The sequence below is a fragment of the Blennius ocellaris genome (assembly GCF_963422515.1).
Source record: "Blennius ocellaris genome assembly, chromosome: 15".
Classification (NCBI taxonomy): domain Eukaryota; kingdom Metazoa; phylum Chordata; class Actinopteri; order Blenniiformes; family Blenniidae; genus Blennius; species Blennius ocellaris.
This window is the reverse complement of record NC_137664.1, coordinates 2564792-2590509: the sequence shown is the minus strand read 5'-3', so window position 1 is coordinate 2590509 and position 25718 is coordinate 2564792. Positions and strand designations below refer to the sequence as shown.

The 25718-nt window shown below is 46.8% G+C and overlaps 1 protein-coding gene across 1 annotated transcript in view; it reads left to right on the top strand.

Moving 5' to 3' along the window:
- Nucleotides 1–2305: 2305 nt before the first annotated feature.
- The window catches only part of col27a1a (collagen, type XXVII, alpha 1a), a 61053-nt gene continuing 37640 nt past the window's right edge, over nt 2306–25718 (top strand). The window contains exons 1-5 of the mRNA XM_080509871.1: nt 2306–2657; nt 7024–7094; nt 14038–15539; nt 19476–19529; nt 24965–25018. Of these exons, the coding sequence (XP_080365997.1) occupies nt 2605–2657; nt 7024–7094; nt 14038–15539; nt 19476–19529; nt 24965–25018 (1734 nt within the window). The 5' untranslated portion in view covers nt 2306–2604. The remainder of the gene's footprint in view (nt 2658–7023; nt 7095–14037; nt 15540–19475; nt 19530–24964; nt 25019–25718) is intronic.

The following is a 25718-nucleotide window of genomic DNA, read 5'->3' as shown; positions in this document are numbered from 1 at the left end:
TTCATAGTGCCAAACCACAGGGCAGAGGCTCTCCTGTGATCCTTTAATCTCACGTACAACATATTTATATCGCGTAGGAGCTTCGGTCACCTGGAAACGATTGTGGACGACGTGCTGGTTACACGAAACAAATCCGACATCTGGAGGGACGCAAACCCCCCCGGGAGGACACCCCGACCGAGCCCCAGCGCCTAATTTCCCCCTAAGCTTTTCAGTCTGCCAAACAGCGTATTGGCTGTTTGTGTGTGTGTACGGCGCGCGCGGCCGACTGTAAACACACGACATCCAAACAGGCTGCGGAGCTGTGAGTCTTGCCCGCGCATCAAAGAGCAGTCTTGTGTCCTCGCTCGGGGCCCAGGCTGCAATTTGGGCTCGAGGCGTGGCCCCCCCCACCCCCGGCACCCGTCGGGCTGTGTCCGCCCCTGTGTACCAGTAATGACCCCTTCCCGATGGGGAGCGTTTGATCTGGGCTGCCTGTGTGCTTCGGCGGGACCTATTTCGGGAGCGTGTGTGTGTGTGTGTGTGTGTGTGGGGTGGGGGTGGGGGGGGGGGGGGATAAAGGGAGCTTTCAGCCCTGGTGCCAATGACCATAATTAAGCAGCTTTAAGGGGTGGCAGTGAGCGCGGCGAGCAAGTACGGAGTTTGTAATTTGGACGACCGGGGGCAGAGTCGCCGTGGCTCATTGGGAGTTGTGCGGGGAGGATCGGGTGGCACACCCCCCCCAACCCCCCCACCCCCCACCCCCCGGCGGAAACACAAGGCTCGGAGTGTGTGAAGGGGACTGTAAAGAGGATGTTAATGACTGGAGTCCATTAGCACCCCCCCAACGTCCCCCGTCCTCCCGGGAGGCGGTGGCCTGGACGGGAGCTGAAATGAGGGCAGATCGGCGGAGCTGACCTGACACACGCCGCCGGGGGGGGGGGGGGGCCCACCCAGGCCCCACCCAGGCCCCACCCAGGCCCAGGGCCGGAGTGTCGCTCAAGGCCACCTTTCAGCTCAAAAGAGCGAGCGCTAATGGAGCAGAGGGGGTCAAACCCGAGAGGTTTTCCGTGGACTCCTCAGAGGGTCGTTCACACCCGCCCGGTGCGGCAAACGTCGTGACGTTTGGACGCGTCCGTCCAGCGTGTCGGCGATTTAAACACTTCAGAAATCTAAACGTCGGTTTAAATAGCGACAACCAAGATAAGACTGCCGAACATGAACGGTCCTTACTTAGAAAAAAAAAAAAAAAAACAAGCATCCGTGGTGACTGGAAGCAGCTCAAGCGGGAAGTTTCCTCGAAATGTACGCAACTTCGTCCAAACCGTAATTTGACATTGACGAAGTAGCATCATCATCTCCTCCTTCCCCGTTTTTTTTTTTTTTTTTTTTGATTGGACGTATATTTGTCTCTAATTCTGCGAGCATTTCGGTTTTAACCGACGGGATTGTTTTAACCAAATCCAAATACTCTTTCTTTTGCAATCAGTTTTGACAGAAACGCATAATATTATTTACATTATGTGTGTTTATGAACCTCTCAAGCAGATGTCAGGTGGTAATTACTGACTGTTGGCTGTACAGGGGGGGGGGGGGGGGGTCATCCTGCACTGGGCCACGACCCCTGTTAAGGTAATGGGAGCTGATCCAGGTGCTTCTCCTTCTGCATGTCTCCATTTACACTTTTTCTACCTCCAACATCAACATATGAAATAACGCACAATAACCCGTGAAGTGATTCGATCTCGCACGGAGTTTAACTCGCATTACGACCAAATGACACAGATAATTGCCGTGGATTAGCACTATTAAATACTATTAACATAATCTGGGTGTTTTGCAATCGGTCACTCAAATAACAACAACCTTTTTTTTTTTTTTTTGGCACATTTGCCCCCATTTTTTGGGGGGGGGGGGGGCTCCAAGGGGAGATAAGACATACCTGCAAGGACAAAAAAAAGCTGTTATTCCAATGCATCCAGCAACAGCTGATAAGGAGTGCACGGGAGGTGTCCCTGGTGTCCACCTTGTGCTTTACCGGTGCAGAGGGGGGGGGGGTCGGATCCATGTGGCCACCCCCCCCCCCCCCTCCACCACCTCCACCCGGAGGAGGCGTGCAGTTGCTCTCCGCAGCCACTGGGCTTTGTAACTCGACACCTGGCTGCGCGGTGCGTTCTGCCATCGCTTTACCCACAGAAAGCCTATTTAAAAACGAAAGGGATGAGTCCAGCGCTCCTGACTCCGTAACTCCCTTTTCAAAAGAGCCCAGCTTTCTCTCTCTCTCTCTCTCTCTCTTTCTCTCTCTCTCTCTCTATCCCTCTCTCTCTCTCTCTCTCTCTCTCTCTCTCTCTCTCTCCGGCCGCGCGTCCCTCAATCCGGATCGGCATAAATGAATGAAACACAAGGGAATATCGGCAGACAATCGCACAGGAAAACTCTCTGTCAAACCAGCCTGCCAGAAGGAATTTATGTCGGGCTTTGACAACATGAGTTTCTCCCTCTGGAAGTTCACCCCCAGCCTGTCAGATGTGTAAAGCGGCGGCCGGTGTCTTCTGCCCCCCTCGCGAAGGAGTCACGCTGTGATTAACGGATCAGGTTTTTGACTGCCGGGACAAATGAATACAAATGAATTTAGGCACCCGAAGGAGAGATTGCAGAACCTCTCATCTAGACACAAAGTAAGTAACAGGTTTTGTTTTGTTTAGTTTTGTTTTTAAATGTCCCCCTTTTTATTCGTGTTTGAGGAGAGGACTGTGCCGTTTTTGAGTACCTGGATGCGGTCCGTGCGCCCGTGCGTCTTTGCGCCCGTGCGCCTGTGCCGGCTGGCGGCGATCCAGCTCGCAGCGCAGGAATGGTGTCCTCATGGGGATTACTGAGGGGTCTGTTTGGACCGCGGGTGTCATTTATGTTGGTATTCAACAACAACTCCACACGTTGCAAGATTAAATCAACCTATCCAGACGCTCGTTTCCTCCAACTTTCTGTTATTATGTTATCAAAACCGGGAAAAAAAGGACCAAACTGAATGGGAGATCCTTTGTGCAGGTTATATTCTATACTCCATAAAGTATGCATGCTTTTTTTTTTTTTTTTTTTGCAAGATAGATTGTGGTTCTTTGTGTGGGAGGAAAATAGTGAGACCAAAAAAATCATGTTTTCTCGTTAACCTGCAGGAACGTCGCCTAATTGTGTTTACTAAACCGACTCATCAAAGCAAAGCAAAGCAGGAAATCATTGCGTCTCATAAAGTTTCACGAGAAAGTCCATCAGCATCCACCAGACGGCTCGTCAGTTTTGTTGGGGATGCTTTTCATGTTTTTCCGTTTACGCGCTCTCCACGGTCGCCTTTACGCAGAGCAGTTAAATGGATATCTGCTTTCAGGTAGTGCATTATCTCAACTTTGAAGGAAGAAAAAGAAAGAAAACAACATTTAAATCATTGCTTCATTGATACAGAAACGTCTGCAGCGGATATAAACTCGACTGCTCTGCAACGTTTTACGCATTTATTCACAGTGAAAACACAACGCCTGATTGCAAATGATGTTTCCGATTGACGTTTTCACTTCGATGATCAATTCAACTCATTCATTCATGTATTGACGCTGTAAACGACCAGAAAAATGCACATGGGGTTTTATTACGCATCATCTGGTTTGGGTAATAGATTGGTAATTGTGACGGTGGTGATAAATTCATCCAGGGAGAAGGAAAGTCCGGGGATTTTACGCACCGTTACTCATTGGAACAATTTGGCCAAATCACTTTCATCACACCTTCCTGGACGTTGCGCAGGCGAACCTGGGATCAAAAAAACTAAACAAAAACATGAACGCATCTTGAAGACGGTTTCCTTCCTCATAGTTTCAGCTCAGCGGGACTTTAAATAAGTGATTGGTTTCATGTGTGTCCTACTTTTGATTATTCAAAGATAGTCCACCTGCGAGATGTCAGCTGCACCACGCGTCATTCACCGGCTTGTCCACACGGTGTCGCTCTATCAACTTTTCTTTGTTAATTAGTCAATTTTTATATTTCATATATATATATTTATATAGGCAAATGTTTGCATTTTTTTATCAGCTGTAGAGGTTAAATAATAGACACTGCCTCAAAAACTATAAGGTTAATTTAATCGTGAACATATTGACACTTTTTGGATGATTAAAATCAAATTGAACGTTGTTTGTCGATGTTAAATTTCTACTGAAAAAAAGGGGGGGGGGGGGGGGTCTTACAAGCACGTGCCTGTCCGTTACGCTGCAGCGTCAGTTGGTGTCAGCTCACCCACAGGAACTTTCCGACGTGTGTCTGTGCACCTTTGGGGGAAAATCCTTTCAGGGAATCGATGAGTCGTCCAAACTCACCAACAGAACTGGAAACTACACTGGTCTTTTCATTGATTGTTTTTTCTTTCCTGAGCTTTAAACTGGTGGCTGAGTTACAGAAAAAAAAAAGCTGTTTGTAATAGGTTTTGGAAAGGGATCGAGGAAGGTTGTTTTTTTTTTTTTTTTAGGGGGGGGGGGGTGGGTGATGAAGTCAAGGCTTAGGAAAAGAGACAATAATGGCAAAGAGTCTCAGTGACATAATAACCGAGGGGGGTGGCGGAGAGCAAGGAAAATTGAGCATCAATCAACTTTTCTACTCCGGGTTATATAATGTGGCAGCGTCTCTCCGCCATCCAGAGTCCAGCGAGCGCCGTTGCCACATGGGGATGTTGTTGCCCACAGGGCGGCAAAAGACGCCGTGACTCACTCTCTCTCTCTCTCTCTCTCTCTCTCTCCACCGGTGCTTTTGTTCGCATCGCGCTGCTTTGCGCGTCACGGCGTCATCTGTCCCCCCCCCGCCGCTGCGTCCGTCTTCTTCACAGAAAAGAAGATCTGCTTGTTCGCGGCAGCATATTGTCGAGAAAGATAGGATAAGCAGAAGTCCCCATTTTTATTAATTTTTTTTTTTTTTTTTTAAATGTGACTCTCGGCAACAATATCTCGAGGAAGGAGGGTTTTTTTTTTTTTTCTTCTGGGTTAAATTTTGTCCACTCAGCTTCGCTCTGTCATTGCTCAACTTGCACACCATGCAGGGTCGTGTGTACAGAGGTCGGCCCCTCTCGTTTAAATGCCCCCCCCCCCCCCCCCCCCCCCCCCCACACACACACACACACACACACACACACACACACACCAACTGTCACCAAAGTCCTGTCCTTTCAAACTCAAAAAAATATGGGATATTGGAAATATGAACCACGCTACTGAGATTTTAAATAAAAATAAATAATAAATAATCCAAAGAAAACTGTATTTTCCCAGGGAACCTCTTCCAGCTTCCACAGATGTAAACAGCCGGAGGAAGAGAATAAGAATCCTGTCTTCTTTTTTTTTTTTCTTTTTTTTTTGGCCACAGTAATAAAACCTAAGTGTTCATGGTTCATTTTCAGAAAATGGATCTCTCGTCAGCTGATAAGACACTGACTCAGACCGTAATTGCCCTGTGAGAAACACACGCACACACGCACACACACACACACACGCACACACACACACACACACACACACCCTGAGTAACCATCCGCCAGCTGCTGTGTGGGAATGATTGGGATGAAGCTTTATTAGCAACTCGGAGCTGAGAGAGCAGGAGACGTAGACATTGCAAACACACTCATGAGCACACATCCACTTAGACATGTACACACACACACACACACACACACACACACACACACACACACACACACACACACACACACATACACACACGCACAGTGATTATAATCACTCAGGCCGGCTGGAGAAGCGGCGGCTGCTTCATGTTAGGTCTGAGGGTTTTCTTTTCCATGGGAGACGAGACACAGCTCCTCAGGATCGTACTAGTAAATATATTTATGCAACAAGTTTGCAGTCTGCCCCCCTCCCCCCCCCTTTTCTCCCCCCCAGCCCCCGTTTGCCTGCTCTTCTCCTGCCCTCCAGACACAGCTGTTATACACATTTCCTCTGCCGATGTGAGTGGGCGACCATGTGTGTCTGGATGACCTCCAGCGGTAAACAGTGGCTCCCCGGCCTGTCACCAGATCCCCCCCCACCCCCCACCCCCCCCACACCACCACACCCCCCCGCTGGGGCCCGCAAGTCCACTTTGCCAGTCAGTCGCCCTCTTTAAGCTGCACACCTGGATGTTGGTTGTTTGTTTGTTTTTTTTGGGGGGGGGGTGTCATTGTTTTGTGCGTTTTGGTTTTGGAAAACAGCCTTGAAGGATAAATCTAACATACTATTTCTGCCTCAAAAAAAAAAAAAAAAAAACCCACAACTGGAAGCTGTGCTGCAGGGCGAGAGGTGCTCCTGGTCGTAGTAAGTGCTTTTGCAGGATCCAGCCTCCGTTTTGTTATTTACATGGCAGCTCGGTTACAGAACATATGGTTTTGTTTGACAGTGTTTTTGCTGTGATAGGATTATTCCAAGTCTCTCGCTTTCTCTCACTCCTCTCTTTAAAAAAAAAAAAAACTGTTTTGTGATCTAATAATACTCACTCAACTCTTTTTCAATGCAATATTTTTTTCTCCCCCCCGATTATTAGTGGAACTGTTTAGGAATTGTTATTAGGACATTACATTTTGTCCGACGATTATGAATTCAGACCCCCCCCCCCCCCCCCCCCCCCCCCACACACACACACACACACACACACCAAATTAAATTCACTCCATTATATCATCAGCAGAAGTGCTCTCATTAACAGTTTTGTGTAGTTTGGAATTTAAAAAAAAGCTTCCTCAGATGATGTATTGGAAAGGAAATGATCAGTTTTTCCAACGATGCAGAGGTCGAGACACCCCCCCCCCCCCAACCCCCCCAACCCCACCACCACCCCCATCAAGCTTCATAACCGGATTCTTATGAAAAGAAAAGACAATCCAGCTGAAATCTTATGCAAGCAATTTGTTTGTGAAGTCGTCTGTTTTGGTTTATTACGGGTGGAGAAGATGCCAGACTGATTGTCCAGTCTAAAAATGGTCCGTCTAACCTGCCTCCCTCTCTTTCTTCCCCGCAGGAGAGCCCTATTGCTCTGTACAGTTTTATATTGTACCTGTTACCTGGGACTTACGCAAGTACACTCTGAAGGTAAGCAAAAGTATATACTGGCTCCTCTTTCCTCACCTCTTTCTAGGTCTTTCTAAACTTCACAGAGTTCAGGGGGAGGGTTTTTTTTTTTTTTTGCAGTTATTCCTCGCCTGTTTGGTCATGCCAAAGCACGTAAACACATTGCTGTGAGAATTGGGCCAACCGTTGCCACGGCAACAGGTGTTGACTAAGCTGAAGTGGAAGGAGCGAGGGGGAGTGATCGGCTCAACGCTGACCGCTAACTCCCCAACAACCACTCGGTTGATTTACGCCGTCTGCTGGACGGGCTTGTGACAGGAACCACTTCATACGATGAAATATGACGACGATATAGTTTCCTCACTTGCACTTTTCATAAAGGTGGCGGACTAAAACTGAGACTCGAGCTTAGACATCAGTGATGCCGCTACTAGCAGTAGCCTCAAAGTCATATTATCGTTGTAAAAAGCAGCTTTAAAATGGGCTTTATGGTGAGATTGCGGTCATTTGTGCAAAAAAAAAAAAAAAAAAATGCAGACTTTTACCACAACTTTTAACCTGCGCCACAACAAAGAAAAACATTTAAAGTTAGAATTCAAAGGTTATCATTGCCACTGTTTTACCGGTCGAGATGAAATCGTGTTCTTGCCGCAAACAATATTCACCAGGGGCGTTAAGTTCTTTATTCGTGCCACACAATAATTATACGTAATGTGCATGTTCCGCACCGAAACAACAGTTTTTAATGGGATGCAAGAATTAAAAAATAAAAATCTAGAACACACATGAATGAAAATAGGACACTATATGACATTTGTCACACAATTCTTGACGTTAAAGACTTTTACAGATATTGGAAGATTTGTTGGAAAATGAAGCAGAAACACTCACAATTTAATTTTTTGGGAAAATCCTATGGGAACAAAGCATTCCAGTTCTCAAAGGGTTAATAATAACAACTTGGCCTTTCTGTATAAGGAGCACTTCAAATGAGATTCCTATTTAAAAAAAAATGTTTCTCCTTGGAGTTGATAAAGACCAAACAAGACTATCGGTGGGATGGTCAAGAGCGATGCAGGAGTACTTTATCTAATGGATGAGTTACTTTACTTTATTTTCTAATGTTGATCTTGATAACAATGTTCCCATGTCTTCACAATCTGCCTTAACGCTTCAGAAAAAGTCAGCTGTCGCCGGATTATTCGAAGATGTAAAAGTATGTGTTCGGGCAATTATAAAGCCGTGTCTGATCTTTTTTTTTTTTTTTTTTTGTATTCGGCACAAATCCACTCATCGAGTTGTCGGCCTCGGTGTTATGGGATTCGAAAGGCTTTTCATTTGGTTGAGGTACTCTTTGTTTGATGTGGCTGAAAAAGTCTCCGCGTGGCTTTTTTGATCCCGTCGGCCACATTTTGTACCGCCTAGCGCTCGTTTCCTATAATGAAAAGTTAGAGATACAGTCCAGTGAGTCGTCCCCCTCCACACACACACACACACACACACACACACACTTCTCAAGTCGTTAGGATCGAGACTGATGGAGCGAAAGAGTTCAATAAGACCAGAATGTCATTTCGTGTTCGTCGCTTCAAGGATGAACTTTCTTTTCAAACTCAAGCTGCGGTTTGAAGCTTTGGTTTAAAAAAAAAAAAAAAAGTCAACGCTTGGTAATATATCATTGACACGTTCAAATTCTTACATTCTAACACTAATTGGCAGACAAATTAGCTGCGTTTCCATTTTCTTACAGCCTTCCATCCGTCCACTTCGGTTGTGGGCTTTCCCAGATCGAAATGAGTCTAATTTATTGTTTGACTATTTGCAACCTCATAAAAAAAAAAAACAACAACTGGCATTTCAAGCAGGTGAGCAAAGCTGCTTTTATGACACTTGAACTGGTTGGAAGCAATAAACAGAGGCAGGCCTGTAATCCCTAAAGAGTCAAGAGTTTATGTAGTGAGAACGTCTTGAGGAAAATCCAGTCGTGCTCTCTCTCTCTCTCTCTCTCTCTCTCTCTCTCTATCCACACAAACTCAATTGATTGGATCTATAGTCTGAATCTGGCAAAGAGAACAACAAGAAGGATCTCTTTCTGGATCTTCTCCCTGCCAATACTCTCCATTGAACCTTGATGCCATTTGGGAAAAAAAATCGAGCTTTTTCCAAACTTTTTTCCAGCCCTAATGACCCTGCAACGTTGTTGGGAATAACGTGTCATGACACAACGCGTGGCTGTGAGACGACGACTGCATCGCGAGTATGAAAGTAATAATGCAAGTGTATTTACGTGGAAGTTTCCACGCGCTTGTAAGTGGTTGCTTTTATTGTGGGTGAAACCGTTGGGGAGCTGCTGTCTCTCGCCACCCTGCTCCCTGAGCCATGCAGCTGTTATTCAATACATGTTAGCTCCATTTATATGAGCCATCTGCATGATGTTAGCTTGTTCCTACATGTGGTCGTTATTGACTGTCAAATACAGTTGTTGTGTCAAGTTCTGCATGATCGTTCAAAGTTGCGTCGTCATCATCAAGTCCCACATCTGAAGTAACCGACTTAAAACGAACTAAAACAGTTTGGGCTGCACGAGATATTGCAAATTGATCTTTACGTGTGCAATAATCATATCGCGACTACTATCGCACTTCTATTCGGTGAAACGAATGTCAAAGTACGAACATGGCAACATCGTCTGCGTAGGTTTTTACGCGCTTATCTGTGCTAAATCGTAGAGGCATTGCAAAAACTACCGTGACACCGTGTGACTTCCAAGTAACTGATGTTCGGATGAAGTTTTTTGAAAGCAGCTCCCAAAGTGGAACTTAAAAAAAAAAACAAAAAAACGCTCATACTCTTGTCTCCATGGAAACGGGAGAAAATAGACGTATTAAATAGTGCGCGCGCACAACAATGGCGGCCTCCAGTGTGTCATGACTCTCAGTTGATATTCTTGGAAGTTTTATAGTTGAGTTGTGTACTCGTCATTGTAAACAGCTCCAACTTGTGGCCTGGCATGCTAACTACACCGTTTTCCCCCCCCGAAACGATTGTTTTATAAACACCAAACTTTTCTGAAAACGAGAACTAAAAAATGATGCGTTTTGCAGAAACAAAGCAAAAGTAAATGCATGATGTGAGCATTCAAGTTGTTTTAACAAACTACTAGAGTCACTCTTTTCTTTTAAAGGAGTCACTAGTAAGTGGGTTTGAGCGCTCATCTTTAGTGAACCAGCTGTGTCGGCGTGTGCTTTTAATCTCCTTCACTTCTGGATCCCGGCTCAGCCTTTGATCGTTACCACCTTACATGACGACATGCCGTGTCGAAACAAAGCCGTTGGCTCGCCAGTCGGAAGCGTGCAACCAATTTTCAGCAACGTCGATTCCAAAACCTGATGTTCTAGGAAACGCATGTGGGCATTTGGTTTGAGGATGATTTAAAAAGCACACTTGCAGACTTTTGAACGGTCCTGTACGAGGAGGAAGGTTACGAGAGAGAAGAGCCTCGTACTTGGCACCCTGCGGACACATGAGCTGCAGACGTGCGCTAAACACCAAGTCTAAACTATGCTCTATACGTCTAAAGAAAACCACACGATTAATAATACATGCGCCAGTAAAAAAGTACAAGTTGTCCTCCGACGGGGGAGTGTTGGAGACAGGACTCTATGCACAGACCGAAGCCTCTCTGCCAACTCCAGTTGTCCTTTAGCCCGCGGAGGAGACCACACAGAGGATAATTCACTTAGTGGATGGGCATGCATTGTACACCATGTATGGCCCTTGTTTCTGTTTAAAAAAAAAAAAAAGCCCCTGGTGTTCTGAGGCGAAGGAAAGTCTTACAGCTTTAATACACAACATGGAAAGAGCATAAAGAACGCATGGTAAGTCGTATGGGAAAGTTTAAAGGCAGAGTTCTGTGAGAATGTATTCAAAATATGTTTAAACTTGCGGCTTATGACCCACTGCTTAATATTCTACTTTACCTGACACCTTTTGAAGAGGATTGTCCTGCAAAAGCGCTGCATTGGACGATACTGTTACATAGGTGGACAGACAGATGATCAGCTTCAGACACAAAATTAGATATACCAAAGAAACTTATTATACTAACCTGAGCTATACAAAGGCAATGGAAGAATTGAGAATGGATGAATAACCAAGAACAGGATGAAAAGGCAGAACATATCTATATGTGAGAACAGCTTATATAACGTTGTTATTTCCAGAGTTCCACCTCTATAATGATGCAGATTTTTGTAATCTAGAAAGACAAGCATGTCATTGAGGTCCCGACTCGGCCCGGCTGAGCGGCGCACCATCTGTCAGTCGCCCCCTCGTCGTTCACACTTTCTTTCATCTCGTCAACGTCGCTCCCTCGCTTTTTGTCTCCTGTCACAAGCGGGGCTTCTGTACACATGTCCCCATTAGACAAGGCCCAGCGGCCGCAGGTCAGAATGAGCCCCCGGACACAAAAAAAAAAAAAAGATGGCGAGGGGCCTCGTTCTGAGATCAGAGTTCACGGGGGGAACAAGAAACTGGGACTCCTGACACTGAAGCGCTGACGTGCAATGTTGGCCGAAAGGCCGGAAAATGTGTTCTGTTGTAGTGACTCGTGGTTTCTGCGGCCGTGTTCTTAACGTCCAGCGGGGGCGGTACTGAGGAGAGGGTTCAGTTGCTCATTTAAAACCTTAAAAAAGTGACCGTGCCTCGGTGCGAAGAAAGAAAACATTCCCGAAATTGTAACTTGGAATATAACAAACATGTAGACAAGCTGATTACTGTCCTGAACAAAACCTACACACACTATTCCCCTTTGTCCCACAAAGCTAGTAATCAACCCACCAAACTTTATGTATTTAGATTTAGTTTTTTCATGCAAGTGAGAGAAACACAAACCAAGTAAAGACCGAAAAAACAGGAACAAAGGACGACAGTGAAATAGATAAAAACCCCAAATGAATAAGGCCAAGGTGAAGGATTTATATTCTGAGCTGCTTTTTAATTCTTCCAGTCTTAAGTTACACTCCTCAGACAGACTAAAAGAAGCCCCCCCCATCAAATATCTCACTACTCAGATTTACACATCTGGCTCAAAATTAGACACAAAAAGCAGATATGTATGATCAGTGCTCCGCTGTCTCTGGTTCGGAGTGCTTGGGTGAGGCAGCGACAGAGAAGGGTTCACTTTATAACCTTCAGCTTATCTTTGATTAACCTCCACCATTCGTCACGCTCCCAAACTACACAACAACAACAACAACAACAACGACCTGATTTAGCCACGGTGTCCCAACAACGAAGGTAGCCATTATCAAAAAGACAGTATTTCTTTTTCCGCGGCACTAATTTTCTTCTAAGTATATCCATCCACCCATTCATCATCTGCACCACTTTATCCAACTCGGTGCTGCAGGAGAGTGGAGCTAAAAATGCTTAAAAACAAAACAAAACAAAAACAAAAAAGCAGGCGACACCACGGACAGTGAAACACTGATGCTAAAATAAATATATGAATTCATCTCCATTGCATATGTATTCACTGTGGGAGGGAACCGGCGGTAGCTGCAGTTGTTAAAATGAGGTGGACGTATTTGTTTCCGCAAACCTCAACGTGGTTTAAATCGACAAGCAAAAATGGCGTCACAGTGTGAGCTGCTCCTCTCAAGACCCTGTAAGACGCAGTGAGCGTGCGGCGATCCTCGCGGGGACGTTTTTTTTTAATGCAGTTTGAAGTTCGACTTTTCGGCGAGAATTGAATTGAATACAGAAGCCAGTGCAGCACCTTTTAACCGCGAAACAGGCAAACAAGGTCGCTGTTACTACTCCCACATCATCATTATGCCTGTTTGGACATAAAGTTGTTCTAAAGTTACACCAAGCAGCCGACATAAGCAATTCTGTTACCTCAAAAACCCAAGAGAGTTTATTTTTGTTTTTCCACATTTTTTTTTTTCCTTTTCTTTTTTTCTTTTTCCCTGCCTCCTTTTCGCAGCGTTTGAGCTTCGCCGGTTTGCAAGCAGACGTTCCGTGTCGGTTGGGCGGTAGCTGACATAATGAATAATAATAATAAAAAACGCTGACGTGTCTGACATGTTTGATAAGAGGTGGTATTTCAGTGAGATGACGTGAGAAAAAGATGGGAAAAGTCTGAGAAATGAGCTTTAATACACCCCGTCACCCCCCGCTTGTTATTGTTGGAGTGATTTCACATTTGTAGTGGAAATTATAATTTTATAGGGTTGGGATAAATTTTACAAAAGTGCTTTTTATGACCTGCAAATCTGGGCTTCGACAAAATTGCCAGAGCAGCTTAATAGTGCACATGATGAACTTTCAAGAGGAAGAGTTGACATAATTATTACGTCTCAGTCACGACACAGTCAATTTGATGTTTTATCCCTGGAAGGTGTCACATGTTATTACAAGAAATCCTTTGGCGTGACTCATGAAAACGGGTTTTGGAGATGACGGAATGGAATAATGATTTTTCTTTTAGTTTATTTGTGTGATGCAATATAAAGTATCTTGACTTTTTTTTTTCTAAAAGTAGTTAGATGCATCGTCAAGAGTTGGCATCAAACAATGGCAGACTTTATGAGATTATAAAAGAATATGTTGAACATGCATTTCAATCAACCAAAAATTTCCAATGAGGCTTAAAGCACTATGTCAATTCCCCGACTTTGAGCATTTTTCAATGCGGAACCTTCCCACGGTTTGAGTTCGTATAAATCTCTCTGTTTGTATTTCACTTTGATAAATTAATAATGAGACAGACAAAATTTTCAGGGTCAACTGCACTATGAAATACGATCGGGAGGCTGATTCATAGTCTCCCTTCTTCAGATAAAACGTAAGATTTATTTGCCGTACCCAAAAAGGAGTCGTCGACGAAACATGTGATGTTCAGTGAATAAGCCCGTGACATGAACTGCGTATTTCACACCGCTCTCCCTCCTTTTCCCAGATGTGGACATCCTCCAGAAGTTGGGGCTCAAGGGAGAGAAGCCGTCGCGCTCGGTGCCAGCAGGCGTCATTCCATTCAGATCAGGGATCATCCTCAACCAGCGGGCGCACGTCGAAGCTCCCCTGCGCTCCATCCTTCCAGCGGCCGTCTGGCCCAACCTGGCACTGGTCCTGAGCGTCCGCTCGCACCGTGTCAACAGTGCTTTCCTCTTCACCCTGCTCTCGGGACGCAAGAAGCTCCTTCTTGGTCTGCAGCTCGTACCGGGCAAACTGGTCCTCCACACGGGACCGAACACTTCAGTGTCGCTGCCTTATGAGCCCCACGATGGCCAGTGGCACCAGCTGTCGGTGGGGATTAATGGACAGAAAGTGACTCTATATGCCTCCTGCGGAGAGCAGAATGTTTCAGCAGACTTTGGGTGGGGCGGCGAGGAGGGACTGGCACCGGAGCTCCAGGGCTCCTTCCTCCTGGGGCGTTCAAGCCAGCAGCAAGCGTCGGCTCACTTCGAGGGCGCCGTCTGCCAGTTCGACCTGGTCCCTTCTGCACAGGCAGCTCACAACTACTGCAGGTACATTAAGAAACAGTGCAGGGAAGCCGACACGTACAGGCCCAACCTTCCCCCTCTGCTGCCCATCCTACCGCGAGAACGAAACGTCACCGCCACCGCTGCCACCCCGAAACGCGGCGGCGCGGAGACCGCCAGGAAAACCACGGGGTTCAGCCTCGCCAGGAGTGTCGCCGCCGCCGCCTCGGCCGTCAGACCCGTGGCCTCGTCACAGACGGTGAAGCCGAACCACGGGACTGTTTCCACGCCGCTGCTGGGAACGGCCGTGCCAGTCACGGCCCAGCTTGCTTTGGTCACCCCGCCTCTCAAGACCAGGACCGAAACCGTCACAGCCCCACTCAGGACAGAAGCGCCGCCCACAAGACCACCAACCCCAAAGCCCACGACCTCTAAAACATCCAACCACAAACCCCTCAAGTCCACTCCGCCGAAGCCCACCCCTCAAGGCGGCTCGAAAAAAGCAGTGACAGGAACAGACAAGCAGAAAAAAACGACTCTTCCGACCACTTCCGGCACCAGACCCTCCAAGACACGGTCCGACTCTGCAGTCACAAAGAAACCACAACCCACCACAGCCAAGAAACCATCTCCCAAACCTAAAGTCGCACCATCCAAAGCCACTCCGTCCAAGCCCAGCTCAAACCCCGCCAAGGCCGTCCCTTCAAAGCCAACGATATCCAAAATCGGTCCCTCGAGGTCAACGACCGCCAAAACCGCGGCACCGAAAACCTCCAAGCCAGCGTCCAAACCGACGACCAAGCCGACAAAGCAAAGCAGAACCACCACCAGGGCTCCAGCCGGCGCGCGGCCCACCAAGCCTTCGTACGTCTCGGTAACGCCGCCTGCGACCGACGGCTTCCTGAGCTGGGAGGTGCCCCCGACACAGTTCTCCCTGCTGGCCGGACCCGTGGGACAGAAAGGAGAAATCGGCATGCCGGTAAGATCCTCCGTTTGCTTAGTCAGTGAGAGTGTGTGCGTTTTTTGCGAAAGCAATCAAACCGAGACGGGGATCGGTGAAAGTAACAAGGATTTAAGAAACCGGCACTCTGTCTTTGGGTCGTTGGTTTTGTTTCGGGCGACGGACATGAGTGAAGAAGGTAATAGCGAGTACAGAAAGTGTGTCATGGAGGTCCTCACCAAACCAAGGTGGATCCAACTGTCCTTCGGATTGGAAGCGGGATCCCGCTGCGGTAGTTGGTTTAAAAATGGTGCAGTGCCATCTTTTTTCCACCGGCAGAGGTTGGAGCTTCTCTCCTCTCGCTCCTGCTTTCTTTTTCCTCCGACGCACAAGGAACCTGCAGGCGGGGCGTGACGTGTCAGGCCTGACGCCTTGCCGTCTCGGCACCAGATTCCTCCGTCGGAGGATGCCGGCGGAGGTCGCACGGCCCCTTTTCAAAGCCAAGTCAAGGGTCAGAGCAGTCGGTAAACATCCAGCTTCCCAATGCGTTCGCAAAAAGGTGGGCCGGGGCTTTTTAGTGTCGCCGACACGGGAATACTCAGCCAGCCAGTTTTTTTTTTTTGTTTAACCTCTTGTCAGAGTTCAGTCCAAGCCTGCATCAGTTCCTTTCAGGTTTTATTTATGTATTTCCAATTGCGATATCACTGTCTCATGGCACCCAAGAGGGAAAAAAAAAAAAAAAAAAAAGACCTCAGCAGTTCCACACGAGCGAGCAAAGCAACAGTGGAAAAGAAGACGCCTGCAGCAGATCCAGTTTCAGAGGCGGCGACGTTTCATTTAAGTAACGGCTAAATTGTTGCTGCTCCTGAACGCGACATGAGCGAAGCAAAAATATGTGCGAGACTAATATTTAACTTGTGAACGATAGCATATAGAATTTGTATGACTTCATAAACTGCTCGTAGCCGCTCACCTTCATATATGTATAACCGCAAAAAAAAAAAAAATCATTCCTCGGTGTCTGAGAGTCTGAGCGGCGGTGTGTAATTTGCCGCCGCAGACGGCAGAGTACAGTGTCTCGGAGTCACCTCTGCACCGATGTTCACGCCACACTTTACTGTCATTACAATGGACCAAATTACAGTCATTCCCCCAGAGCAGCACCTGTAATCCCGACATAAAATGCTGTCATCTATTATAGAAAATAGACTTTTGAAGAGTCATTAAACGGTGAGAAATGCAGGTTTTTAACAAAACGCACTGTCTGCACATCATAGAAGCGCTGACGACGTTGTTGAGGTTAATATTATACCAAATATATGGTCGATTACACCGGTCTGAGAAAAATGCTTTGCAGAAACCCCCCCCCCCCCTTACATCTGTATAAGACTTTCCATTAAAGTGTGTGTTTCAGATGTTGTGGCAAAGTAAGGTATGTCCGTTATTTATTGAAACGGCTCATGTGTGCATGTGCACACGTGGGTATTTGCGTGCGTCTGTGTTGGTGGAGGAACCCTGTGTTGCATCTGTTATAACATGGATACGACTCTTTTTAAACACACGTGCCATGTGCACGTCGCTGTTTTACCCACCGGCACGATGTTTCGCTCACTGACAGAATCTCACCCTTTGACTTCAATATGCCCACTTTTTTTTTGGGGGGGGGGGGGGGTATTTGGATGACTGTTGTCAAAATATGTGACTTATTAAGCCAGAAAAAAAAGAAAAAGGCCCGAGTACAGACATATACAATTGTCTATGTATTTCAACCCACTTTATTAGCCTGATGTTTGATATCAACTTTTTTTTTTTTTATTGATCGCCAACAGTGCGAAGTTGCACGCTTGAAAGTTGTTTACACACCCTGAACAGTTTTAGCTTTGATTTTTTTTTTTTTTTTGTTTGTTTGTTTTTTAATCTGATAATCGTTCCATTAAGAGCGCGCTGGCTCAGAGACTCAGTTCAGTTTGAACGTGAAAGGACTGTTTGTTCCAAATTTCGTGCGGACCTCCGCCTCTCCTGTTGATTTAGGTTGCCTGTATTTAAGTGCTCCCACAGCTCGGGAGTTTCAGAAAGTATTTCCTTTGTCGAGTCGTTCCAATGAGGCGCAGATATTTTATATGAGAGCAGACAATACTATTTTGAACATCGTTCAGACTTTGTCCACCGCCGGCGAGTCTAAACCTCCAAACTGCAAACGGTCTGTCGCCGTCACGTTTTGTTTGAGTTGTGGAGATTGAAAAAAAAAAATAAAAAATGCCCACCGATGTGGGGGGACTTAATGCGACTCTTCACACCCCAAGAAAAGCCATGGTTGGGAAAAGATGGAGGTACGGACAGGTGCAAACTGGGAAAATAAACAAACAAGTGTGAGGAGGAACAGCTATAACTTTTAATATGTGTCAGTTATTCAATGACACTTAAACGAATGTGACTCTTGTCTGTGGTTGGACAATCATACAGCAGAAGTCCAGGAGGGTAGAAGGTTGTACTTATGTCCATTTAGGTTTAGATTTTTTAATTCTATTAATATCAGGGTTTAACCCCGTCAGTTTTGATAAATCAGGAATATGAGCGTTCAAGTTATTTCAGACCTGAAAAAAACAAAAACACAAAAACGAACTCACGTCTATTGGATACTGGGAATTCGCCCAGTAGCTCATGCTGCGTTCACAAGCAGCTGGGAACTCGGAGTTTTTAACTTCTGAGTGACAAAAAGGCAAGTTTGGGATCGTTTACAGGAAAAGTTTTTGGGAAAACCAGATTTGACGTCACAAAACAGCGTCTGTGCTTCATTTGACGATACAAACTGACTACGTGTTAAAACATTGACTTAAAAGACATTATCTATTTCATTTGTTGTCAATTTCCGATATTTACCTGTGTATTTTTGTGAGGCTGACCCTTTGACATATAAATGCTCCAAAAAAGTGGGAATTTCTTAATACTAAATAATAATAATACTAATAATAAGAATAATTTTCCGCGTTTTGATTGAAAATGCATCGTTTTTGCATTTTTTGCCTTCAGAAAACGTTTGCGTTTACATCAATGTTTTGAAAGCGACGTCTGTTTCCATGGAAATGGCAGAAGTGCTGAAAGTGATGTGGTGCCATTTTCAAAAAAGTTTCATTTCCGTCGCGTAAACGGTACTTTACTATACAGATGTAAGGATTCTTTTGCCTAAAACGCAACGTCACTTGAAAGAGTCGACGCGTAAACGGGTCCTTGACTTCAACATTAGTCCGACTTTAAGGTTTCAGTAAAATTGCATTAGACTTTCAAACACGTGTCGAAATGACTTCGATGTGTGGAAAAACAACAGTTCCTGTCACATGGCAAAGAATGGGGGGGGTTTAGATATTACAAAGCATTTAAATAATGATCTTTCAACGTGAGACTATATTGGGAAACAAACACATTTAGCATCAGAAGTATTGATATTTTTTTGCATCGATCTCTATAGACAGATTGACACCAGAGTCTCGGTTGAGCCTGTTGGCCAAAAGTAACCACCAGCGTTCTGTTTTTCCTCACTTCTCCTTTTCCTCTTTTTTGATTAAAAGAAAACGAATGAGCGCCAGCCCGATAAAGACACACACACACACACACACACACACACACACACACACACACACACACACACACACACACACACACACACACACACGGGGGCATTGAGTGGCGCAGGAAATGACCTGTTATTTCTACTGTTTCTACGGTTTCCTGCCGCTCCGGCCTCCGGGACGTCTTTGACGGATAAGGCTGAACTCTCATCACCTTGAAACGGAATTAACCTCGGAGGGGGGGAAGGTGTCACTTTTTTTTTTTTTTTGTCCTCCGACACACTGCAGCCTGTGTGACGTCGCCGTGTATCACACAACGCCCCGATGGAGTGTTGTAGATTTTTTTTTTTTTGAACCCGCAACAGTGACTCGGCGATCTCTCTCTCTCTCTCGCTCTCTCTCCCTCCAGGGACTGCCAGGACCTCCAGGGAAGACGGGCCTGCCGGGCGAGAGGGGCGATCGAGTAAGTCTCTTTGGTCCCGTTCAATCCCTCACCGCCACATCAAACACACCTTCGTCTGTGAAAACGACTGCCTGAGACTTTGTTTTGAATGCAACACTGTGTGTACTACCGTGTTTTGTTTTCAACTTTTTTTTTTTCTATCTCCGTGTGAAGCCGAAAAGGTAAACTCTTAGACTTTAAAAAAAAAAAACAATTTTTTAAATTCTTTCCATGTGTGCAGTTGCAATCATAATCTGCAAAAGCCAAGGCTTTCAAAATCCCTCCCATGTGGCACGTGACGCACACAAACTCTCTCAAACTCTTGACACACAGAGGTTTTTTTTTCGTTGTTTTCTTTTTCTACGCAGTCTAGATAGACCGTATTCACCACGGGCCTGCGAGCGCTGACCTCCCACCCCTCAGCATAAACAGGAAAGCTCCTATAAAGACGGCCTTTCAAAAGGCTGCCTGTGCCACAGGATGCCTAATAAAAGCACTGTAAACAGACAGAGAACACATGGCTCCACTGGACTTTCTTCTCCCGCCTTGCAGCAGGCCGCACCAACACTTCACAGCAATCCCATTCCCAACTGATTAAAAAGCCTCTTTTTTTTCTTTTTTTTCCCCCCCTCTCCTCGAGGAAGTTAAAGAGTTATTGTCTCATTCAAGAGTTTTCTTTTTCGCTCCATCCCTGACACTGACATTGTTTTTAGCTCTATGGCTCTATATGCACGCAAACAGAGTACTTGGATTAATTCACAATAACATGAAATTGCCGATTCCTCATGTTGGATTTAATTCAACGCAGCCATCCGTTATACAGGTGAAGTCGCCCTTCGTCGATTCGGCTGGATATTTAAGGCGCACGTGCCGCCGTGTTTTTATATTTGTGCCGGTGCTTTCGTCAGTGTTTGCATCGCCGTCTGCGTCTGAGATGCTCCTTAAGCCAAAGTCTCTGTGATCCCCCACCACAGTAGGTGTATAAAGAGGCCTTTGTGTGGCTCCGATTAAAGCTATTTAATCCCCATCAGCACAACCAGTCCCTCTGCAGCCGCAGCCCCACAGCATCAGGCACACATCGCTATATATGATCTGCGCTAACGCTTCACTTTGGCTTTAATATTCACACTTTTTTGTATTTTTTTTTTTTTTTTGAAACTATGCATTTCAACTTTAACTTGTCCTCGTCCGTGTCAACCCTCCTTCGCCGGCGCTGTGTCATCGACCAGACGCCTCAGACTGATTTACGTCCCGCCGGCCCAAGACGTGGCCTTTTGTCAAGCCGCGGTGAGCCAGCTGTTGAGCCGGCGGCGGCGTTGTCCGTGGAAGTGGTCGGTTTGCAGGGCGCAAACAATGAAAACAAGCTTTTTTTTCAATAAAAAAAAAAGAAAAAGAAAAGACAAGCACTTGTAAAGGCCGTCGGTTTTGATGCCGCCGGGTCACTCGCAAACACACCACTGGTGTCTGAGCTCATAGGCATTGTGTTTGCCACACACACACACACACACACACACACACACACACACACACACACACACACACACACACACACACTAGTCCCCGTTAGTGCTCACATGGCAGTGTATACACGCCACGGCACAAATCCCACACTGTGCAGCTCAGACATATGTGGCCGTGTTTATGAGCGGCCTATATAAAGAATATAACGAGGGAGACAGATTATGGGGTGTTTGTTGTCAACAAAGGCATTTATCAAGTCAAATTGCAGCTGTCACGTGCAAACTCGTACGTGCACATATTTACACGCGTGCAGACATGCAGTCCGCGCAACACGGCGTACTGACGTGCCAGCTCTGGTCCGGACGAGTGTGTGGTTCCAATTTGGGCAAAGGCATTTGTTCGATTTCATTTTTTCCATGGGAAAATCACCCGGATTGCAGGATTTGGTCATGTGCATCTTCGCGCCCCCCCCCCCCCACACACACACACACACCCCCCCGTGCGTGAAATAACTCGCGCTGATTGCAAACTCTGCCAGATTCCTGTATGACTCTCCGTAGCCTCGGATTACTGGAAGTCTGTGTGATGACACAGAGAACCATTGAGCCCAAGAAGCACCACCTGTGAACCTTGACCTCTGATCCCACGCATGTGAGTGCGAGATGCCGTAACCACGGCGACGGTCCTCGGTACAGAAGCCCTTGGGGTCAGCGTCCATGAATTGACCGGGGCTGAGCTATCTCTTTTTTTTTTTTTCTCTCTCTCTCTCTCTTTTCTCGAGTCCGTTTGTGGGCGTGCGAGGGCGACGGTGGTAGGAGGGTGTGAGAGGAAACGTGGGCGCGTCACGAGAGCAACAGGCCTTTATCTATACCAAGACTGGCTGCGCGTATTCGTCTGGAGCCCGCTCGCTCAAAAGGGTCTTTGTTTGGGCGGAAAAAAAAAAAAAAAAAACTCTGTCACCCATCTTTCCTCAGACTTCTCCTCTGAACACCCCCCCCCACCCCCCACCCCAACCCCCCACCCCTCATCCTCCTTCACCTGCATGAATACAGATTCCAGATGGGCATGTGGAAACCTCCCCCCCCTCCAAAAAAAAAACGTCGGACAAATTGATGTGCTAATCTTTGCTGTGTTTTGGTAGCAGATCAACTGTTAATGCTCTTTTTTTAAATCCCGACACTGTGCATGGGTTTCTGGAACGTCACTGTTAATAAGCCCCGGGATTGTTAAAATCACAGAGCGCATTCATATTCCCTTATTTTGCAATTCCATTTTTTTTTTTTTTGGAGCTTTAAAGGCATTTCTTAACCCCAGAGTTTTAACTGCTTTGGCGTGAGATAAGCCTTCGGTCCCCCCCCCAGTGACTCTTACATTTGTCACTGCTTATGTGGCCTAACATACTTGTCGTTGCAAATGTTTAAATAATAGAACTCCGCCTTACTGTTCGAGGTCGTTGGCGGTTCAGCCTTCGCGTCTGCTTTTGTGATCATGAAGTTTTATGGTATTTCCTCCGCGATTGAACTGCAAACTCCACCGTTTTCTGACAAACGAGGAAATCTTTCCCCTTAATTCCTTTGAGGCAAAGTTCCTGTTGTGTGTTTGTGTTCGTGCATGTGTGTGTGTGTGTGTGTGTGTGCGCGCGCGCGCACGCGCCGATCTTTAATTATGAAGACATCCAGCGGTTTCACATGCTCTCTTGATCTAATGTTAGTTAATCAGACGTTGCCCCTCCGGCTTGCATTTGGCACGGCATCACACGGCCACTCTTTTATCTTTAATACGGCGACTGCGTATACATTTAAAAACGTCTTTTTATGAGCTGCCGTTGAAAGTCGGGTTCGTGTTTACGGCACGGCCCATTAAAAGGGCTCGTCTAAAATATATTCTGTGTGGGAAGGCAACCTCGATGGGCGAGCGTCACCGTGTCCAGATTTAAGATTCCCAGGCTTATACGCAGTATTACCTTGGCTTTAGGTTGCTTAGATTCAAGGACACACACACACGCACACACACACGCACACACGCACACACGTCGCCGTATGATGAAACATGTGGAACTTTCATTTCCTTAAAGAGTTTCTCCTCCGCTAGAGAATCGGTAGGAATTGCGCTGAGTTGGCAGAATTCTCACGGGCCACAAGGAACCGCGGTCGCTGGCTTTTTATTCGCGCGGACCGTCGGCTTGTGTGTGTGGTGCCGTGTGTGCGTGTGTGCGTGCGCCCCGCCCCGGTCTTCTCTAATTAGACACCTGTTGTGCGAGAAGGAGAACGCGACATCGGAGGCCAGGGCCCGCATTGGAACAGCGGGTGCCAGCCGATGCCCTTGCTGGCGTCGTTCGCCCACCGGGGCCGCGGTTAAACCGCCGGGGGTTAATTTTGAAGCATGTAATTCAAACATGTCTGGTCTGTTTAAGTTTATTCGGGGGGCACCAACGCCGTCCCTTTTAACGCCGTCTGGGACCGGCCGGCTCTCGAGGAATGTGCGCAAAAAAAAACCCAACAACCCCGAAAATGAAATAGGAATGTGGCCGAGAGCGAGAAATTATATATTTTGAGAGTTTTAAAAAAAAAAACAAAAAAAAACCCCCGAACAGATCGTGTTCGAGTGTTTTCCGTTTGACGATCCTGACTCGACTCGGACAAGCGATAAGAGCGTCTCCAGACGTCCCCGTCCTCTCTCGCTCGTGAATAAGACACGGGCCGTCGTCAAAGAGGAAGATCAGGAACGGAGGGGAAAGGGTTTGATGCCGTCATGTCTGCACTCGCCTGGACCGTCTGTTTTTAAACTTTGCTCACGTGAACTCTTTGTTTTCTCGTCCCGCTCTGGGGGATGGCCCGAGCGCCGCCTGTCTCCGTCGTCGGGATTCGATGCCGTGCGGCAGATTATAGCGCAATAACTTCCCGATTTGTTTTGACTCACCTCAATGGAAGTCAATGAGCCGGCAGTTAAAGCAGTTTTTAGCTCTTTTTTTTTTTTTTTTTCGCCCTTCTGTCTCACTCCGTCGACCCCTTTGACCCGGGACAGGGTGCAAGGTTAAGGGGCCCAAAGGTGCCACACCACGTGGAGGGCAGGCAAAAAGGTCAGTGGGGGGGGGGGGGGGCGGGGGTCACTCAGAGGAAGAGGAGTCAGACAGACAGATGAAAGGCAGAGACACTGCCACCCCGCCACCCCGCCCCCCCGCCCCCGCCCGCCCCCCCCCGCCTCCCCTCCCCATCGGGTGTCTGTCTGTGGGCTGTTGTTCAAAAACCAAAGAAAAATTGGCTATATTCAATTCTTTGTGCGGCTTTTTTTTTCTTTCTTTCTTTTTTTTTTTGCAAAAGTTGTCCCTCCGGGGGGGGGGGGGGGTCTGTTGGACAGAGTGGGCCGGCTCACGTTACCAATACGCCGCCACTTGTGGATCTCGTTTCCAGAAAGCCGCACCGGTGGAGGAATTTCGAAATGTTGTGATACGGGATGATCTGCATTACTCATTAAGACAAATGTGTGCGTTTGTTTTGCGTGTGTGTGTGTGTGTGTGTGTGTGTGTGTGTGTGTGTGTGTGTGTGTGTGTGTGTGTGTGTGTGTGTGTGTTTGGGGGTGGGTGGCGGTTTTGCGGGGGAGGGAATCAGTAGGAGTGTATAGGCAATGGGAGGCAGGAAAACCACATCCATATGGTGAAGCCACTCTGGAGAGCCCCATTTTCCATAAGCTTCAACCCCCCACCCCCCCCCCCCAACACCAAATACCGCATACCACACACACACACAGCCGTAGTCAATGTAGAGGCAAAACAAGGTTAAATGGCATGAAAGCTGAGGTTCTCCAGACAGATTTCTATCCCCCCCCATCCTCCTCTTCCTCCTCTTCCTCCTCTGCTCTCAGTCTCAGTAGCTAAAGCCACAGTCTGCATCACATCCAAGCCCGACATGGAGATTGATTGAGATCTCCGTCACCTTTTAATTGTGTGTGTGTCTCCCCCCCCCCCCCCCCCTCCCCTTGTGTGGCTTTTCCAACAGGGTGATCCCGGTCCTCGTGGAAACTCCGGCCGACCTGGTCCACCCGGACTCAAGGTACCCACTCCTACTCAGAAAGCAGATGTTTCACTCTCCCCCTGCTATGTTGAGTTTCTCCCCCCCCCCCCCCCCCCCCCCCCCCCCCCCTGTATCAGCTGGAACCCATAAAGAGCAATAAGGGTAATGGAGTTTTATGGCTGGAGAATCGGGGGCCATCTCAGTTCACAGCAGGGCCTGACACATGACAACAAACACCTGAGTGCTTAATACGGCGGACTTGTACGCCTTTAACATGTGTGCTGCCGAGCGCGGCGCCACGGTTCCGGCTCATATTTCAACTATAGTGTCAATTACTGTCATCTACCTGACAGGAGTTTTCCAACAACTGTTTTTATAATGGATTTTTTAATTCTAAGCCTTTCTAAATGCAAATATTTTTGATTTCTTTAGTCGTTTGATCGAGATAAACTCACTTCTGTTTGGTCGTTGATTGTTGGTTGGTACTAAATACGACATTCCTGCCGATAAAATACATTTTCTCTTCTTTTAAAAAAAAAAATTATATTTAGTTTCGTCCCAAATGGCTTTTTAACCTTGTCAAATTAGCCTCTCAAACTTAAAATTCTTCCATTTATGTGTTGTTCCTGTGTCAATATTTCCACTGCCATTTGAGCGTAGAGAGGAAAAGAAAAACAACACACACATATTGCATTGGCACCAGTGGGGTCAACGTGATTTATCAGAGCTCAAGGAAAGA